At 48.6% G+C, this 20,170-nt stretch overlaps 3 protein-coding genes and 2 non-coding genes across 5 annotated transcripts; 1 reads left to right on the forward strand and 4 right to left on the reverse strand.

Annotated features, from left to right (window-relative positions):
• The first annotated feature begins 43 nt into the window (after positions 1-43).
• On the forward strand, positions 44-6,052 carry PHKG1 (phosphorylase kinase catalytic subunit gamma 1). Its single transcript, XM_027472282.3, has 10 exons — positions 44-203; positions 1,319-1,442; positions 1,869-2,044; positions 2,395-2,449; positions 3,024-3,089; positions 3,304-3,467; positions 3,917-4,007; positions 4,732-4,885; positions 4,966-5,091; positions 5,730-6,052. The coding sequence occupies exons 2-10, from the start codon at positions 1,360-1,362 to the stop codon at positions 5,979-5,981; spliced, it is 1,167 nt and encodes a 388-aa protein (XP_027328083.1). The 5' UTR covers positions 44-203; positions 1,319-1,359; the 3' UTR covers positions 5,982-6,052.
• Positions 6,053-6,704: 652 nt separating this feature from the next.
• Positions 6,705-11,534, reverse strand: SUMF2 (sulfatase modifying factor 2). The gene is made up of 9 exons (XM_005010662.6): positions 11,366-11,534; positions 10,865-11,021; positions 9,879-9,993; positions 9,208-9,252; positions 8,824-8,974; positions 8,505-8,560; positions 7,974-8,058; positions 7,281-7,443; positions 6,705-6,932 (listed from the first exon to the last, which is right to left on the reverse strand). Exons 1-9 carry the CDS (start codon positions 11,421-11,423, stop codon positions 6,827-6,829), a joined length of 936 nt encoding a protein of 311 aa, XP_005010719.2. The 5' UTR covers positions 11,424-11,534; the 3' UTR covers positions 6,705-6,826.
• A 1,117-nt stretch (positions 11,535-12,651) lies between these two features.
• CCT6A (chaperonin containing TCP1 subunit 6A) lies at positions 12,652-19,718 on the reverse strand. Its single transcript, XM_027472280.3, has 14 exons — positions 19,514-19,718; positions 19,279-19,342; positions 17,789-17,923; positions 17,009-17,182; positions 16,744-16,847; positions 15,936-16,046; positions 15,451-15,610; positions 15,118-15,200; positions 14,624-14,720; positions 14,053-14,200; positions 13,802-13,935; positions 13,594-13,696; positions 13,175-13,247; positions 12,652-12,998 (listed from the first exon to the last, which is right to left on the reverse strand). The coding sequence occupies exons 1-14, from the start codon at positions 19,645-19,647 to the stop codon at positions 12,926-12,928; spliced, it is 1,593 nt and encodes a 530-aa protein (XP_027328081.1). The 5' UTR covers positions 19,648-19,718; the 3' UTR covers positions 12,652-12,925.
• LOC113845698 (small nucleolar RNA SNORA15) lies at positions 16,193-16,328 on the reverse strand. Its single transcript, XR_003501428.1, has one exon. It is a non-coding gene; the product is annotated as a small nucleolar RNA SNORA15 (small nucleolar RNA).
• On the reverse strand, positions 17,317-17,448 carry LOC113845699 (small nucleolar RNA SNORA22). Its single transcript, XR_003501429.1, has one exon. It is a non-coding gene; the product is annotated as a small nucleolar RNA SNORA22 (small nucleolar RNA).
• Positions 19,719-20,170: the final 452 nt, after the last annotated feature.

Raw genomic sequence — 20,170 nt, forward strand, 5'->3', positions numbered from 1 at the left:
CGCGGGGCCTCCCCGGGCTCCCCTCAGCTCGGAGCCTTCCCCCGGTTCCCCCCCAGCTCGGATCACGGCCTCCCCCCCCCGTGCCGAGCCTCCCAGGGCGTTATTTTTGGCCCGGCTCGGCCCGGCCCGGCCCCCCGCCGCCTCCCGCCGGCCCCGCTCCATTTCCGCCCCGATGGCGCTCGGCTGAGGCGGCCGGCGAGGAGGTAACGGGGGAAGGGGGGGGGGCTGTTTATGGGGTGTGTTTATGGGATTGGGGCGCTCGCCCGGCCCCAATCCCGCTACCGGTGCTTCGGGACCCCCCTTGCTCCTGTCCCCATAACCCCCCCGGGAGGAGGCAGCGCCGGCCGGGCCCCCCCCCTCCTCCGCCGCGCTGGTGCCGCAGGGACCCCCCCTTCCTTCACCCAGGGCCCTGCTGGCGTTTATAAGCCGTGGCGGCGTTGCTGAGCTTTATAAATTCCATGTAGGGCGTTTATAGGTTTATGTATTCCATTAATTTTCATTAAAGCTCTGTTAGATTCCACACCAGCGCTGACAGCAGGCTCAGGGACCGGACAGCGTCAACCCTCCGTAACGGGGTCAGGACGGACACGGTTCGGTAATGGGATTCAGACTGCCCAGAGATGGGAGCCAGCCCTGCTTGTAGGGTTTGTGTCAGAGCAAAGGGCAGAGAAGAACCCACAGTGCTGGGGCTGGAAGCCTCGGGCCCTGCAGTAACCTCTCAGCCCGTGCTTTCCCCGCTGGCATTCACAAAAAGCAGGAACGAGCTGAGGACGTCCTGCTCCCGGTGCTTACAAAGAGAAACCGGTGAAAATTAGGGCTCGGGACAACCGGTTGATTTCCACCCTGCTCAAAATATTGCCACATCGCTCCTCCTCCAGCATGGACACAAAAAAAACACACCACCAAAAACAAGGGCAGCAGCCTTTCAGGAGATTTTGGGTGTACACGTGCGCTGTACTACCTGCCCTGCAGCTCAGCCCCAGCTGACCCCACAGCAGTCCCACCCTGCCCCACTGTCCCTTATTGCCCCCCTCCCCTCCTCAGTCCTTTCCCTTTTAACATTTTTTTTTCTTACTTTTGCTCAGCCAAAGCCTTTTGGACAGCACAATCAGGGTGGAGTAGGAAAAAAAAAGCATTTGAAAATATGAGAAGTGGGTGGAGGAGAAGAGGTAGACTTCAAGGCTTTGTGGGGTCTTTGGGTTGTGATATTGTGCCTTTTTTTTTTTTGGGTGAATGCTGCTGGGGACCTTTGGACCTCGCAGTCGCGTGCCGCTGCAGTGCCCCAGCAGCACATGGCTGAGCTCTTTTCTCCTTGCAGCCCCTTCCTGCCCGTGAGCAAGCACCAGGCGGGAGCCAGCCATGACTAAGGAGGAAGACCTCCCCGACTGGAGCTCGTCCAAGGAGTTTTATGAAAAATATGAGCCGAAGGAGGTTTTGGGCAGGTAAAGCTTGGTTTTAGCAAATTGCTGTTTTACCCATTCCAGTACCCAATAGCAGCAACGTCCCACAGGAACCTGATCCGAACAGGGCCCGTGGAATCACAGGGTTAAAAATAGCAAAGAAACGTTTTGCATCAGCTCAAAATCTGTCCCATCAAGACAGTATAACAGAGTGAGATGTGTTTGGGAAGGAAACACTGTGGTGCATCCACAGAGGTGGGCTGGGCGGGAGGAAGCAGACACTGCCCCAGCTCAGGACCCTTCCTGGGAGCAGCATCACATCCCCAGGGTGGTGGGAGCCCAGGCCATGCTCACACCATCCCCCTGACAATTAGTAATTAGAAAGCAATTTGAGCCTGACCCCACAACATCTCAGCGTGCTAACAGGGAACAGAAATCACCCCATCTTTCCCATGTTGTTCCTGGCAGGGGGGTGAGCAGCGTTGTCCGTCGGTGCATTCACAAAGCCACGAGGCAGGAGTATGCCGTGAAGATCATCGACATCACGGCGGGCAACATAACCCCCAAGGAGGTGCAGGAGCTGCGGGAAGCAACGGCCAAGGAGATCGACATCCTCCGGAAAGTCTCGGGCCACCCCAACGTCAGTGAGTTGGGGTCTGGGAGTTGGGGAGGAGGTTTTTCTGCCCCATTTATTCTTCAGGGTGTCCCCAGAAATCAAACCTCCACAAGCCCCATGGTCCTAGCAGGACACAGGACACCTGCTCTGAGCAGCCTTTGCTCAACCTTTGCACACACGTGCCAGCAGTGCCCAGGCCACCCCAGCTATCTCCCTCCTGCTCTCCCACTCAAAACACTAACAAAGATCACCTCATTAATTTAATTACCAATTAGATCAGCAGTTTTTAGCCCATAATTGGAAAGGAAGATGCTATACATGGGGTATGTGGCAAGGAACATACCGCACTGTGCTCACAGCCCCCATCTTTCATTGCAGTCCAGCTGAAGGACAGCTACGAATCCAGCACCTTCTTCTTCTTGGTGTTTGACCTGTAAGTACCCGCTCGCCCAGCACCGCCAGCTCCCTGAGCCCCAGCTGCCCCCATTTCTCCTCCTTTTCACTCTGCAAACAGCCACCAACCTAAATTCTCCCCAGCACCTTATAACCCAGACAGGGCAAAGTGAGGGCGCGACCAGGGCTCCTGTCAGGTAGAAAAGAGCCAGCTCACTTCAGCCTTGCCCCCGTTTCCCCTCCGTCAGCAGCTCAGGTTTCTCTGTAACCTTTGGTGGGAGCCCTCAGGCGTCCCTGGAGGTTATTTATATGCCCAGCAGGACCAGGGCTCGTGTGACGCCACGACTCATGACAGCGGGGCGGCGCGATGGATGTCAGAGTGAGCTGGCACCAGGAGAGCCCTGCCTTGTCCTGCCCAAAGCCTGCCTGCTTTGGGCACAGCTTTTCCTCCTCCTGCTTGTCATTTTATGACAATAAAAAGGGTTAAAAAGGACTAGATATTAATGTGTCAGCTTGTCATTTTGTGCAGTGGGTGCCCTGGGGCTGTTCCAGGGCAACAAGCCCCAGGCAGTCCTCTCCAGGGGTTTGGGTCTGTTTTTCCCTCCCACACGCAGGATGAAGAGAGGGGAGCTCTTCGACTACCTCACTGAGAAAGTCACCTTAAGCGAGAAGGAAACCAGGTAAGGCTGAAAACCGGGCTGCAAAAGCAGAGCACAGGTTCAAAGGAGAACCTTGCAGTTGGCACAGCACCCATGAGCAAAATACCCCCCCAGGCTGTGTCCCCACACCTGGCTGTTGAGGTTTTTGCACGTGGCTGAGCTCTTTGGTCCCTGGCCCCATCCCCGGGTGCTGAGGGGTGTTGGGGCTAGCAGAGGTGCTGTCACCCATCCCCAGGAAGATCATGCGCGCGCTGCTGGAAGTGATCCAGTACCTCCACTCCATCGACATCGTCCACCGCGATCTGAAGCCGGAGAACATCCTCCTGGACGATGACATGAACATTAAGCTGACGGACTTTGGCTTCTCCTGCCAGCTGCGTGAGAATGAGAAGCTCAAAGGTAGGCACGTGGTGAGGTGGGTGCGATGCTGGGCTGGCCCAACCACCCCATTAACACAGTGCCTATGGTGAGCTGGTGGAGCCCCTCCACCCCCAGTGACTCCAGCCCTCACTCTTTTCAATGACCATGTTCCTGCCCCTTAGGAAAACCATCCAATTTTTCCACTTCTTTTTTCTGTTGTCCAGTTGACCCACATCACCCCATTCATTAAGGTTTTCCCCTCTCCTACCCTGCAATGAACCAAATACCCAACAACGGACATCACCCACCAGCACACCCCTTGCTCTCCTCACTCTCATTATTCATTATAATTCACCAAGAAAAGTCACCAGCAAGGTGCACACGAGATGCAGTTGCTGCCATCACCATCACTGCAACGATCCCACCCAGATCCAGACACCCCTCATTGTCTGCGGGTCGCTAAGGGGATGCTCTCCCCTGTTTTGCAGAAATCTGTGGCACACCCGGCTACCTAGCCCCTGAAATCCTGCAGTGCTCCATGGATGATGAGCACCAGGGCTATGGGAAGGAAGTGGACATGTGAGTGAGATGCCTGCCCTCCTGCCCTCAGACCCTGGGGTGCTTCTAAAGTGATTGTAGTTTAGGGCACAGCAGGAGTTGCTCCTTGCTGGTGAGTGGCTGGGGACCAGCTGTAGGGTTTGTGAGGAGCTGAACGATGCACCTAAAAAACCACGGGGTTGCAAGGGGATGGCCTGGCGAGCAGGGAGCTGTGGGAGCAGCAGCCTCTAGCTGTGCCCATGTCCCCAGGGGAGAGCCCAGAGCTGCTGGAGCCCAGCAGGGGCTTTGCCACCCACTCTGGTGCCTTTGGGCTCAGGTCTGCAGTGCATGCTCAGAGCTGCAACCAACCTCCTGAGACACACAGGGGTATTTCAGCATCCTTTCAGCATAGCTACCTCCATCACACCCCGTGGCAGGACATTTTGTGTGCCACAGCCTGAGCCAAAACTGCCTGGGCACCTCCAGCCTTGCTGGCACCTCCAGGTCCCTTCCCTAAAACAAAATAAAACAAAGAAAAACCACCAAGTAAGGTGCATGCCTCCAACTCAGCTTCCTCCTGCTGCATCAGGAGAGCAGCCCCACGCCACCACCATCTGCATGACTCAAAAACCCACTGCTCCCTGTGACCCATTAGGGCTAATGAGCCCCAGCAGCGAGCTCAGCCCCCTCGTCAGAACCAAGCAGAGCAGTTTCCTCCTGGTTTTCCAGGCTGCTGAGGCTGGTGTGTCCCCCTGGGTCCCCGCAGGTGGAGCACTGGAGTGATCATGTACACCCTGCTGGCGGGCTCGCCTCCCTTCTGGCACCGCAAGCAGATGCTGATGCTGCGGATGATCATGAACGGGGACTACCAGTTCGGCTCCCCGGAGTGGGACGACCGCTCTGACACCGTCAAGGACCTGGTGGGTGCTCAGGGACAGGAAAACCTGGGGGGGGAGCAGGTGTCTGGGACACCCTGGGTCAATTGGGTGCCCTCCCGCAGATCTCCCGGTTCCTGGTGGTGGACCCCCGGCAGCGGTACACGGCCAGCGAGGCGCTGGCACACCCCTTCTTCCAGCAGTATGATGTGGAAGAGGTTCGGCACTTCAGCCCCTTCAGGAAATTCAAGGTGAGGGTGCTGCCGGTGCATCTGGGAACGGGGACATCCAACAACCCAGAGCCAGGGAGGTGAGCGGTCGGCTGGATTTCCTAGCTAAGCTGGTAGAAACTGGGCATTCAACAAGGCTGGTGGACCGAGGCTTTGGCAGGACACAGCAGCCAGGTTGGAGATGCTTCTCTGAGCACCGTTTCACTTTCTGGTACTTCCTAAGGGCTTTTTCACAGAGGGAGGGGTAAATAAAAAGAGAAGGGAGAGAAACCTGCCTCAAAAAATTACTTTCAAGGGGAAATCAGTGAGTCTGACTTCACACAGATGCATCATATGATGCAGAGTGATAAAAGAGCAATTCTTTCCCCTCTCCTATAGCTAATCATTAGGACTATGTTATCATGTTAGGGTAAATATTAGGGTAGTGCAAAGGGTGTCCAAAATGGCATTAGATGAAATGTTCAGGGCTGACACGGTCTTGATGTTAAGATCACAGTTGGAGAAAGCTCGTAACACTCAAACAGAGCTAAATAACAGTGCAGGAGCTGGGCTCCCTCCTGACTCCCCTTTGCAATAGCAGCAATTTGGGGCATGTTGGCCCCAGTCCAGTCCCTGTCTTGGACCTGATCAGCAATTTGCCTGTTCCCCTCGTGCTGCAGGTGATCTGCCTGACCGTCCTGGCATCCGTCCGCATTTACTACCAGTACCGCATGGTCAAGGCAGTGACGCGGGAGCTGGTGGTGCGGGACCCGTACGCCCTGAAGCCCGTCCGCAAGCTGATCGACGCCTGCGCCTTCAGGACCTACCGGCACTGGGTGAAGAAGGGGGAGGCGCAGAACAGAGCCGCTCTCTTCGAGAACACCTGCAAGGCTGTTTTGCTCACCCTGGCAGCGGAGGAAGAGCTGTTTTGATCACAGCGCCTCTGCTGCATAAGCTGGTGGGTTTGCTCAGAGTTAAGGCAAATAAAATGTTTCAAAACCCACCAGTGATTTCTTGTACTTTTTCTTAAAAATACAGCTGGCCTCGAGTTATGTGCAAACAGCTGTCAGGGCTGTGGTTTGCCGTGGGGGTATATTCCAGTCTGAGTTTCTTCCAAAATCACTGTAAGGGACCACTTTGGAGAAGCCAAATTGGGCTGGGGGACAGAGGCAGCCCACAGCACATTTGTAGACCTTGTGTGCTGGTTATAACATCCAAGCCAGGTTACTGACTTGTGTCATCCACACACTTGGGAATGGACACGTGGCTCTGTCACAAAGGGCCAGTAAAGGTGCCTGACTTTGCCTGGAAAGGCTCAGGGCTGTACGGAGCTGGGATTTCCAGGGGAGATGGGCACCGATGTACGGCACCCTGCCAGGGACGTGTCCCCACTGCTTCCTCTGCAGTGGCTGACAGGGACCTGGCACAGAAGGGGTTGAGCACTGGGCAGGCAGACAGCAGTGCTGGGCTGGAATGAGAGCAGCTCTGAGGCAGCCCTGAGCACTGGGGTCACATACATATACCCCTCTGCTTGTCTGAAACACCCGCTAAAAGGAGAGCTGTAATGTCCACAACACCCAGAGGACACTGGAGACAGAACACCCTGCCTGTCATTCCCAATCACCACTCAGTGCCCAGACACCCCTGCACAGAAATGAGTGCTGAAAGTACTTCTTTTTAATTTTTAAAACTGCCTCGGTTAAATGAAAGGGATTTCTGGGGATTACTGTTTTATCTCCACAGGAGAAAATGTCTACAGTCTTTCCACATGACCTCTTCAGAGCTCAGGTTTGGTCCTGCTCTTCTTAGCGGTGTGATCCGGGATGTCAGCAGCGCAGCGGAAGCTGAGGTTATCGGATGCTGAATCTGGTGTGTTCCCCATTCTTAGAAGGAAAAAAAGATATCCAGAGTTAGGGATCCTTCATAGTTAGTGCTTAAATCACTGAATATGATCCTGTGTAACAGGCTACAGATATCTTCCACTTACCTGAATAATTTCTAGAAAAGCATTTAACTATAAATTCTTAATGGAAATTAAAAAAATAATAATAAAATACTTGAGAAGCAATAGGAATGTGTTTATAACAGTAAAATTTTATCAGTATCTGCAGTGTGTTTTCCTAAATGCTTCTCAGAAAAACTGAGTAGGAACAGACAAACATCTTCTAAAATAACACCCCTTCTTGCACCGCCAAGGAAGAAATCATTGCTCGGGCACTGCACAGACCTACCTGGTGGTAACACGAGCTTTATGATTTGCAGACCCATCTGCAGTGTCAATCCAAGAGGCCCCTCTCAGGACGTGCATCTTCTGAGCACGCTGCCTCGAGCGCCCTGGTGCCAGGTACTCTGACGCAGTCCACTCCCAGGTGTTCCCCAGCAGGTCGTAGAGCCCTGAGACACAAGAGGTTTTGTACAAGGATTACAGGAGCACATCTGCAGGGGCTGCAAAAACACTTTGGTGTATGGGAAAGGGGTGCAACATTTAAATCATCACTGGAAAAGTGTGGTTTAGCAGTGAGACTAGGAACCAGAAGCTCGTTACTGTATTGCTAACTAACTGCAGGTGGGCCTCCAACAAACCTCTCATCTTAAATGTCTCATCATTTTCCATCTGCAGGAGGGAATGGCATCTACTGCCGTCCCCCAGCATGCCTGGGATTTTCAGATAAATCACACGGCAGTGCAGAATAACTGTTGGTTAAGATCAAGGGATGGTTTGGTGCAGTGAAGTGCAGCAGGTGTACATCGGCCAGCTGCGATAACAACCGTCAATGCTTTTGCTGTACTCATTCCACCAAGATTCTGATGTGATTCCATTTCATATTTGAAACTTCTACAACTACAGGATTTTATACTTAGCGTTAAATGGATGTTAGGAAGCAGATGTCAACCCAAAAGCATAAGCAGGATGAACACCGTACCATAGTTATTCTGAGGTGAGAACGCTGCCACTGGTGACACCCCGTGATAACCATCTTCTGCTGTGTCAACCCTTGGGAAATCACCCTGTGTGAAGAAAGATCATGCTGAGCAAAGAGCCACTGCAGAGAAGAAAAAGCTTTTTTTCTTAAAAACGAACAAACAAAACTTGTTAAACTCAAATAATGGAAATAACTCTCCATTGCAAATTAACTCTATATGGCATTTGCGTCCAAGAGAGCAAATCACTCATCTAAAGTTCTCCTGAGGGGAAAAAAAACAACGTGCTTTTCAAAAAACTTGATGTATGAGTTTTGGGGAGAATTGAAGTCCCAGCTTCCCAGGGAAGCTAGACTCAGTCTGTTCTCTCTAACAGTATTTCAGAGCACCCCTCAGAGCTGATCTTCAGGACCTTGCAGGTAGGTCTGTATTGCTTCCCAGGAGCACCCTCTGACAGCTACACATATGCTGCATTCAAGTTAAATGCCATCAGAAGAGCTCAGCTGAGATGGGGTGATTTGTAGGATTCTTACCTGCCAGAGGTTTGTACGGTTTGGCTGAAACTTGTTTCCCCAGGGATACAGCCTTTCTGTCAAGGAAGAAGAGACCAGTTACTCCACGAGTCAGCCCAGCACTGGATTGACTATTTTTAACCAGGATTTTGTGACTGTCCTTCTCCTTAAGCCACTGCTTATTCCACTCCCAGGCTGAAAAAGGTCATTCAGCCCCATAGATTAACCTCTGAAAACATCTCTGTATTGAGATGCTTAAGCCTTCATAGATCTAATAGAACAAAAATTGCTTGATGACTTGATGTAGGTTTGGGAAAAGGTCCCAGTCTATCCTACGTACGCTCCAGTCCTCCCCGTGCAGCAAACTCCCACTCCTCCTCAGCAGGGAGCCTCTTCCCCTTCCACTCGCAGAACGCCCGCGCATCATTCCAGCTCACATGCAGCACCGGGTGGTCCAGCCTGTCCTTGATGCTCGAGCCAGGACCTGCAGGCTGGGAAGCATTAGATTGAACAGATCTTAACTGATTTAAATGCTTTTCAATGACAACAACAACAAAAGAAATAGAAGACAGACCAGACCAGGGTTGGGACCCTGCACAAATTAACCAGAGGTGGTTTTTTACTCCCCCGTTCAGTCAGTAAGGCTCAGCATGTGCATGCTCCCAGCAGAGCTTGGCTGTGCCCCCGCAGGGAGAGGACTCACCATGCCTGATTTTTTGCTCACCTGTCGCCAAAAAGCCTTCTCGATCGGCAGCCACCAAGGGGCAGACTGGGAAAAGAAATGACACCAGATTAAAGCTATACTGGTGATCCCCTCCCCAGCACCATGCACACTTAATTTGTTCTACAGCACTAGGTGTAAAGCAGAGCATGTGTTAGTCTGGAAATGGTTAAATGCTGTGGTTTGATCCAGGTTATCACAGGCATTTTAATATTGCTTTTCAACAGAGTAGAAAATCTGCTTTTAAAAGTAAAAACAGATCAAGAAGTCCGTGGTATTCGTTCTTTCTGTTGTAAGATTTGATTAATAAAGTCATTTGAAACATACTTTGCTTTCTCCCAGCTCGCTGGAAGATCTAGAGAGCCAAGTTTGGCAGCATTTGGAGAGGATGTAAACAGAAGAGCCCTTAAATCATCCCAGGCTCAATCCTGCTATTCAGTTTCAAAAGCAAAACAAGCCTTGAGGAAGGCCAGGCTGAGCTGTAGCTGTTACTCAGCAGAAAAGCAATACATACTGCAATCAGCAAGGTTCTGCCCTCACAGGTTTTGTGCTTACAACAAGGAGGTCAGACAGGAACATGAGCAGAACCTCCATCATCATCATCACTGAGTCATCCCCAGGGGCATCACCCACCTACTGAAACCTCTCAAATTCCAGGTGGGATTCAGATTTACCTCCAGTTTTTGGGTGACTTTTTTTTTCATCTCTTCCGATACGAAATCCTCAAAGACAAAGCTCCAGCCAAATGCTTCTGCTTCTGTTTTGAATTTCTTTTCTCTAACAAACTCCCTGGCATAAACACAACATGCTCAGGCATCTGGGTAAAAGGTCAAGACTCACACCAGCAAATACCACGAGCTGCACATGCAACAAGCCCAGACCAATGCAAACATACGGGAGCTAGAGACACCCCAATCTGCAGGGAGTCCCAGTTCCTCACTGGCACAGCTCCGATGGGTTTGACAGATAAGGATTTAAATGGTCAGATTTCAATCCCTTCACAGGTCTGATGGTTAGGTTTAACACTATGTAAGTGAACTCATATTTCACCTTGCTCTGTCACAAAATGCAATTGCACCAATTAAAAATCCCTGCCACTAAAAGCTGCAGCTGCTATATTGGTTAAATGCCCCCAAAATGCAATAAATGTGACATGCTGAAAAACCTCCCCCTGTCTCTGTCCCATTCTTTTCTTCATTGTTTTAAGGATGGATTTTTACTGTATGCTGCTGTGCAGCTGCTGGTGTCTGGAAGATATGGCTCTTCTTAACCAATAAGGGTTCAGCTGGGCAAGTAAAGGCATTTCACCAGTACGTTTACCAGTGCTTTCAACGAGAACTTCTATAAAGTCCATGGAGGAGTGGATCCAGTATTTACAAAGGGAAATTGAAATCTGAAATAGTACAGCCCTATTAGTTAACACAGAGAAGCACATTACATTTGCAAGCTATAGCAGTAAGATCCTTCAGCCTGCACCTGTATGTGTAAGTGATTTTTTACTGACAGGCCTATTTTTTGTGCTAATGGAACTGCTAGGAGCGTGCAAGCATTGCCTTCCGGACCCCAGAAGAAGCTTCCAGACCCAACAAGTCCCAGCACCAAGAGCCATGTCCTGCTGGTAGCTCCTCACAGACTAAATGGATCCAAAACCTTGTCTTACCTGAAATCCCTGTTTGTGACGGGATATTTGTCAATAGCAAACGGCTTCACAGTCACCTCCCTGACGGGCCCTTCTTCATTTCTGTTCTCCGGGGAATTGGATCCCATCTGAAACGTCCCACCGGGGAGCTGCACCATGTTTTCATCTTTTCCATATGCTAAAAGAGTGAAGTAATTCAGTACAAGAACATTAACTTGTAAATATGGGTGCACACGACAGCATACTGTAACTGCCAAAAAGTCACTTTATATACAGGAGATATGGTGCAATATAATAAGTGGCTATGATTAGCACGTATATATGTGTATTTTTAAATAAGCTATATTTTAAGGTTTCACTTTCAGCATTTTCTTGGGAAAGGAACAGCTTCAGTCAGGACAAATCAGCAAACCCCTTCAACTAATCCATTGCTGCATTTGAAGGGAACCTGTGCAGTGAAGTGATTTCAAAGCATCCCTGCGAGGCAGACGGACAAAGAGCAGCACAAGCTCCTTAACTCACCGAGCAGGGCTTGGCTGCAGCCCAACACGCAGCAGCACACCACAAGCGCGAGGCGCATCTCCCCGGGAGCAGTGCCAAGCGGCAGCAGCGGCGGGTACAGTGCAAAAAGAAAAAGTGAGACGGCAGCGGAACCAAAAGGCTTTGACCCAGAAGTGCTCCAGGCTCAGGGAAGTGTTTCCGGGAGGGGACGCACTTCCCTGTGCCTGCACGCTGCTGCGCACGCTGCATGCCAGGCCTGCTGCACACACTGAGCAGATGCTTTTCCTTTCAGAAAGGAAAAAAAAAAAAAAAAAAGGGGGAGGATACTTTCATACCATGTTGATCGCACATAGAGGTTGCAATTTCACCTCCACACGTGCAAAGCCTCCTGCTAGTAGGGCCACCAACAAAACCAGCATTTCAGCTTGCTTTTCATATAAGTTTTGTTTTTAAAAAGGGTGCTCATTTGCCAGCCACCCAGCTGTGATGAAGGGGGGGGTGAAATAAGCCCTCTATCAGTTCTACAGCAAGCCGCCACTTTCAGGCCTACTCTAGGACACAGCTCCAACCTCAGGGTACCTGCCCCAGGAGCCATTCCAGGCAGTTTCCCCTTTCCAGCCAACCACAAAGATCCCAAGGAATGAGTGACAGCTCTGAGAAAGCACCAGAGATCTCAACACTTGTGCACACACTGCATTCATCTCCTCGTGACCCAACTTCACTCTTCCTTCTGGCAAACACAGGAGAGGTTTGATTTTTAGATGCATCCCACTTGATACTCCTGTCTGGTAATGACAACGAGGATGATGAGGATTTGGCAAAATCACCTTAGGACTGCAGTAGGCTGTTTCTCTCCCATTAATTACCTTCTCAATGGGGTTTTCATCCAGAGTTCTGCCTAGATCTGGTGTAGTGTTAGCAGTCCATCAATACTTACCTGCAGCATGAAAATGGTAAAAAGCTACCAGTGTTACGGCAAGGATGCCACCTCAACACATGCCCCCAGCCATTCTAGAGCACATTAACTAAGAGTTTTGTGACCAAAAGTGTGATCCAGCTCTGTAATGTAGCACAAAAATTCCATTTAAACCCACATTCCTCCAAAAGCAGTGTCCTGAACAGCGTTTTCACAACTCTGAGACCTATTAATCACTGTCACAGCAACTACTGGAACTGATAACGAGACCCAGCACACAGAGCCAGGAAACAAATCAAAGCTGATAGTCCAGCGCTGTTCACAATGGTGGTAGAAGTTCAAAGCCTTTGGCCACAGAATGCAAGGTTTTCAATAACTGACACCCAGAAAGCACAGAACATAACAGTTTATTGGGTAAAAAGGACAGCAACTTCAGTTGTACACTTCAGAGAAGTCAAAAATAAATAACTGACTTTTAGAACCGAATATTGTAATAGTTGCTAACATTTTGAGTGGCCACGTTTACCAAAGAGTGCTGCTTGTTACAGCAGAGTGACTTCCGTTGCTGGGAAAATCCACCATGGCTAAGAAAAGAGCACCTTCGGGTGGATTTCCTGAAGAGATCTCATGGGGCACTACTAGGGCTGACCTCCATCCCTGCCAGTTCAGCCTTTAAGAGACGACATTCCTGCTCGCATGATTTCATCCACCAAGAGGATGTTGCTAGCAATCACCGTGCTAGAAATAAGAAATAAATATCGTTAGAGTATCTGCTTCAACACAAAGACAACCCAGTTTAACTTCTGCCCTTCAAGGCACCTTCCTCTACATGGGAACCCTTGGTTCCACATTACTCTATCAATTTCAACCATCAAACACCCCTTACTAATTCAAGTGAAAGCAGTAACACTTACCATGAATGAAGCAGTTGCTTTTTGACATTGTAGTTATCCCAGATTCCAGCTGCTGCAGCTACCATAGGCTCACCTAGAAAAGAGGCGGAACAAGCTAAATAACCAGCTTTCACCATTCAAGGCAAGACTCTCTGCAGTTTAACACCTGGTATTACTTGCCACGTGTAACAGAACACATATAAGTATTACAAGCATGCAAGGCTGACTGTGGCAACAGCACAGTAGCCAAGGCTTTCTGCAGAGCTTTTCACGAAATCAAGTTTGGCTTTCTGCAGTAAAAGCAATTTTTTGCTTCATGGACCTGAGCCATGAGAGGCCTTTACCTCCTAGAAACACTTCTGTCATTCAGAAGCAATTGTTTTGCTGCTTTGTATTTACTGCCACATTAATTTTACCAGAGCATCTCGTTTAGTTCTTACCAGTGTTCAAATCAACTCCAGTGAGCTGCCCTGATTCTGCGTGTTCTGTCTGCACCTTCACTAGTGTTTCCTGGGGATCGTAACCAGAGTTCTGAGCGAGTACCTTTGAGAAGGAAAACATCATTTCACATTAATCTAAAGAGACCTGCAGAAAACACGATGGATCTCAGTGTGCTTTAAAGTCCCGTCACTTCGGAATTCCTTATACCTTAGGAATGATGAGCAGAGCATCAGCAAAAGCTTGAACTCCAAGCTGGGCTCTTCCTTTGACATTAGGTTTATGCTTAACAAGTGCGTTAGCTACTGCCACTTCCAGCGCACCTGCTCCTGGAACCACACACCCTGCAAGGGAAAGCACTAACGTTGAGACTTCACAAGCATCTTCTCCAATCTGAACAGTTAATTTTACCTCAAAGTTGGTGAATTTTGTGTACGTCACTAGACAGAGCAGAGACTTACCATCCTCAATAGCGTTTTTAACAGCACGCAGACCATCTCTTACTGCATCCTTGATTTGTGTCAGCGTGTGCTTATTTGGTCCCCTGATCAACAGGGTAACGGAGCGGGGGTTGTCACACTTCTCAATAAAGGTGTACTTCTCTTCGCCCTGTAAGGAGGGTTAGGCATTCACATCATATGTATTGAGCAAATGTACACATAATAAAAAACCTGAGCAGACACTTCCAGTTCTGAACTAAGAGCCCTCCAAGAAGAAATGTAGAACCTAAGCAGAAAGAACTTAGCATTCTAGAACCTTATTTCCATGTTCTCAATTTTACAGGTATGAAATGCATAATATGGAAGTAACAATAGGAAAAGGCACTATGGCAAGAGCAAGCATCTAGGTAGATGTTCACACAGAAGTGACACTAGGATCTGAAATCCCACCAGCCTTTGTTCATATTCCAATGCAGGTCTTAAAACATGAAGAGAGTTCCATGCAGTCACATCAGTACACAAGAAAACGGTGTCAAGTGCTATCAGCAGACATATTTAATGCAGCTTCAACTACAAGCATAGCTGTACATACCAGCGTGTACTCATAGACGAGGCCTGCATGGCCCAGGCAGTCAGGGGTGAGATCCTCCACAGAGTTCATAGCAGTACCGCCACATGCCAGGGTCAGTCTGGAAGAATTCAGTTACAGTTTAGCAATTGTTTTGTATTACCTAAAATCTGAAGTCACCACTATGGATAAAGGTATTTCAGCATGCAGAATACTATAGTTACTAGGCTTGCAACAGTTTTCCTTTTACGTAAAAGCAGCTCTTCATAAGCAGTAAGCTTGTAAAATTAAGCCTCTTCAACAGGTGAAGCACACTGATAGCTCCAATTCGTGTGACACACCGTGTGCTGAGCTGACAGTTCCATGGTTTGTACAAAAAAAAAATTTCTCATGTAAGAACCAGTCAGACCAAAGCACACTTTTTAGTGTCAGTCCTTAAAAGGTGGATTCAAGCCAGACCTAACTCACTAAATGAGTCTGCAACAAGTTATTTACCCCTTCCTTCCCCAGGAACCAACCTTTCCATGTTCCTCCTTTTAGCTCTGCGCAAAGCAACTATTCCTTCTTTTGCAAGTGCATCCAAGGAAAATGGGTCTATTCCCTAGAAACAGAGAAAGCGACCATCAGGATAAGGAAAAAAAAATCTCTTGGTCTGACGTTAATCATGAAGTTCTTCTTCAGGGCTCAAAGATAATCTCAAGCAGGAACTGCATGCACATATCCACAAGCGCATCAACCTGGATTTAGTTATTTGTGTCTGAAGAACCATACAAAATCAAGCAGCGCGTAGCTTGCCAAGAAAGCCCACATTTCAAGTTATTTTTTCTACTTCGTTATACCATTCATCTCACCTTCTGGTTAATCACAACAAATCCTTTATCCGAATCACCACAGACTCTTCTTTTCAAGTCTATGATTTTGTTCACTCTGTCTTCAATGAACTTTCTTTCTGCTTTTACTAGCTTCTCTCTCTCTTCTGCACTTTTGTAGAAGAATCCAGAGCTCACCTCTCTGGAAGGGGGAAAAAAAAAAAAAAAGAAAAGACAGTAAGATAATTAGCTTCCTCTATGCTGTGGAAATAAATATTTAAAAGTGTAAGGAATCCCCCTCAGAAACGTTCTAAAAGTTAATATGCAGATTTAATCTCAGTTGCTAACTTCCCTTTTCCAGAGAAGGGCTGCAGAGGAACACTGCCTCTTCCATTCCACCTTCCACACTACCTTCCTTGCTCTAGAAGAGAGCCTGTGCAATCTTTTTGCCACTTTTTTTAAACACACCTTAAAAGAATTTATAATAGACAGGAGTATTTCTACTCATCTTGCTGCTGGGTACTTACGTTTTCTCATATTCTAGAGACACGTTGCAAGTAAGAATATAAGCATCTTCCACTCTTTTCTTCATGTCAGGATGGCGAGCACCATGATCCAAAACCAGTCCCCTAATCAGCCTGAAAGATGAGAAAGCATTTTGTGTGCCAACGTACACATAGAGGAGATGAGCACCTCATGGAGGTGCACACTAGGGAGTTAACTAACAGCAAAACAGGTTCAGAATGAATTGTCTGTGTGGTTTTGTAAGGAGTAAATATCGATCATGTATCCCACTTCCAAGGGCATGCCCATTCGCATATGGAAAGCGCACCAATCAGAATGTAAAGAGGGAATTTATTCTGGCATAGTGTCTGACTGCAGTAGCTATTGAGAAAAGCTACTGCAGAATTCATCCATGCCACTGACATAAACGTAGGAGCCTACAGAATAAACAACTGGATGACTACAACCCTGTTTCCATGCACTGAATGCTATTTTTCACTTGCAATAAACAGACAGGCATTTAAGAAAAAAAGGTATAGATAAAAAGCAAACAACTGTGTCCACCCATAGCAAAGCACAAGTCTGAGACAGTGCCACCTTTTGCTATCCAAACATCTTTTGTCAGGGAATCAAGTTCAGTTACTGGGAGATTTCTGCTCTCTAGATAATTACCAGCTGAACTCTCCATTTCTTTCTTTCATTCCCTTCTTAGTGACTTTCCCAGCTGTAGGTTTAAAACACACAAGTTCTTCTTTTTAAAAGAAAACAAAGACCCCAGGCTGCTCAAACATCAGGACACCATTAAAATCCTCAAAGATACTTCTTACTTACGCTGTGTCAGTTTCTGATTTGTGCTTCATCTCCATAATCTCTACCATATGAAGGTCAATAGGCTCATCTTGTTTTCTGACTGCCAGAACAGAATCTACTACAGCCTGGAATAGGGAGGAGAAAAGAAAATCCCCAGAAGGGCCATTAGTCTTTCCAAGTGCAAGCTTGCATCCTCCTATCCACCCTTTGCCCAAGAAATAACCACAGCGCTTAAAACCTGGACCTCTTTGCATGAAAAGGGGATGAAAACACATGTACCACTTGCCTCTGTTAGGATGTCAGCAAGTTCAGTGTGAACTTTAGTCCGGAGGGATGTTCTGGCAACATCTATAAGGGTCTCCCTGTCCATTTCCTTAGTCACTTTGACCTGCTCCAAGACTTCAAGTGCTTTTTCCTTTGCAATCTCAAATCCTTCTGCTACTATTCTAGGGTGCAAGCCCTAGGGTGCAGGAGAAGAAGGGAAATCATTAGACAACAGTAAGATAAGAAGGTATTTTCCCACAAGTAGAACCTGTGGTTTCAACTCTCATGTAACATCAGAACACAGGGTACATGCATGCTACAGGGACAATAAAATGTTCTGTCCTTCTGAATACATATAAAAGGAATGCCAGTCCTTCTAATGCAGAGGAAAAGCACAGATTACTCTAGCACAGAATTTAAACCAAGGGAACTACAAAGCACACTTGGGTGTTCACTGTGCAACACAGATGTATTCTGCAACTTACACTCCCCCAAATATCTATAATCAGAGAGCATCTCCTTGTACATGCAGTAACTGTTTTAATTCAAACAAAACAACCAGACATGAAAGCATGTATCAAGCGCAACCTTATTAAATCCTCCTGTATTCCCAATAAGCAGTTTGGAACAAGTCTCCAGTCTTCCTCTGTAGCTTATCTCCATTTTACAAATTAATTTTAAGTAGAAAACGTATTTGTTTCCATGTTTGATTTATGAGCATTAAGCATACAACACAGAAGCTGAACAGTATTAAGTGAAGCTTTTCACTTGCACACCTACAAGAGATGCACTAAACACATACCTCAGAAATATAGAGATCTGCCTGCTTTAGGAGCTCACCGATGATCAAGACGTTTGAGGTGGTGCCATCCCCAGTGATGTCATCTTGTGCTGTCGCTACTTTTGCTATCAAGGAGGCTGTGGGGTGTTGTATTTGCTAAACAAAAGTAAGAAGTTGAACTGTAAGCCTTACCATAATGGTAGAGAAAGCAAGTGATCTGAAATCAGCTCAGTAGTTTATTTAGTTAATAGGCAATGTTTTAATTATTCCTGTCAATTTATCTTGTTTCAACATACAATTCCAGTAAGTAACAATAAAAATCACATTTGGACAGCAAATTTCTTGAATTAACCTGCACAGCACAGTCTTTTTTCCCCCTGAAGACCCAGCAAGTCTCCGGTGACCAGTGTAGGGACCTTTTGGGTGGCCCTGTGTGGACCAAGAAGTTGGACTCAATGATCCTTGTGGATCCCTTCCGACTTGGGATATTCTGTGATCTACACAGAACAATGGCACGTGCTGTTAGCCCCAGCTAGTCCTCACCTGCAAACAGTGCTTCACTTGACAGAGCCCTTTTCTCCTTTAGCAACCAAGGTGCACCAAGACAACTGGACTGTTAAGCGCACTAAAAATGGTTTAGAACTAATTTAATTCTCTGCATGATCAATGCTGTACAAACCCTAACTGGTTTATTATTTGACAGTTGCTTTATTTACTCTTATAAAAATGAAAACCAACATTCAGTCAGTTTGTTTCTCATCAGTTCCTCTGCTGAGCAGTGCACCAGCGTTCCAGCTATGAAGATGGATGGAGAATTATTGCTGCCTGGCCAAAGTTCACAATTACCACACGTGACTGCAGGGTACTTACACAAATCAGCCTTTCAATTTAAGGAACACATGTAGCACTTAGCATCTCCAACCGCTGAATCAAGATTATTTTAGCATAGGTTGGAGCCTATGAACCTAGAGAAGAGCATCAGTATTTGAGGAGACTGGTGCTGGGTACTGGAGGTACTTGGACCAACAGCTGCTGTAGAGCCAGGGGCAGGGTGGCACCAGCTCTGCATAACATGCCCCACGTAGCTGGAGGGGGCTGCACTTTCAAGCTCCCTGCGGGCCTCGTGTTACATCAACCGCATCCACCTCTCAACTTTAAACATTTTTCCAAATCACACAGTTATTAAGTACTCTGGTGCAACCGATCTTAGTACAATAAAATTACGCATTTCCGAAATAAAATTTAGGGTAAGAAAAGCGCTTATATTATTTAACTCGTTCGTACTTCTTTTAAATGGGAACTGCCACAACAGCAAGCCAACTTCATTCAACACCTACCAAACTGCACTTACTATCCTTTAAACTCTTCCCAAAGAGTATCACCCTCCCCAAACACGGGGCCAAATACCCCAGAATCACACACGGGAGGCAGCAACGGACACACTCCCCTTTACCCAGGCGATAGGGAGGAGAACAGGCCCAGGCTCCCAGCCCCCCCCCCTCCCTACTCACCATTTCCTGCAGCAGCACGTTGCCATCTTTGGTCAGCTTGATGTCTCCGGCGCCTGAAACCAGCCTGTGGGCGACACCAGGAGGGGGTAAGCATGAGCAGGACCCCCCACACAGCCCCACACCCCGCCTCCCTCCCCCTTCCCCCTCACGCTTCCCCTCAGGCCCCAAATGCTGAGGCGCACGGCGGGTAGGCCGCGGCCTCCTCCCTCCCCCATCCCCAACGGGGCTCCCTCACATCTTCATGGTGCCCTTGGGGCCCAGGTTGGTCCTCAGCACATCCTGCAGCCCGCGGGCCGCGCTGATGTTCACGGACAGCGCCGCCTGGGCGCGAGCCACCTCAGCTTTGGGGTTGAGCGCCTTCACCGCCATGGCCGCTGCCGCTCCCCTCAGCGCCGCGCCGCGCACTGGGCGGGAACGCCCCCGGCCGCGCCTCCCCGCCCGCCCCTTCTAGAACACTCCGGCGGCCGCGCGTCCCCATTGGTCCGTGGGAGCCAGAGCCGCGCTGCTATTGGCTGAGGGGCCTGTCGGTCTGACGGGCAGCTCCCGCCTACCGTCTCTCCCCTCATGAGGTGCTGAGGGGAGCGGGGCCCTGAGGGAATGGCGGGCGGGAGCTGGAATGGCATGGCATGGCTCGGCTCATGCTTAACAGTGAATGTATAAACGAGGTCTTTGATCGAGCCGGGGTGCTCGCTCGTCAATCCCACCCACTCATGTGACAGACACCCCCCGGGGCAGGTTCACAGAACCGTGAGAATAAATAATTAAACCTGCCCATTTAACCTTAGATCAAGCAGATTAATAGTTAATCGGCATGGATTAATAATCGAAGTGGGTCTTGGTAAAATGCCAGAGATGAGGTTAATCAAAAGTTTCTTAACAGAAGGTGCTGTGT

The sequence above is a fragment of the Anas platyrhynchos genome, chromosome 20, assembly GCF_047663525.1.
Source record: "Anas platyrhynchos isolate ZD024472 breed Pekin duck chromosome 20, IASCAAS_PekinDuck_T2T, whole genome shotgun sequence".
NCBI lineage: Eukaryota > Metazoa > Chordata > Aves > Anseriformes > Anatidae > Anas > Anas platyrhynchos.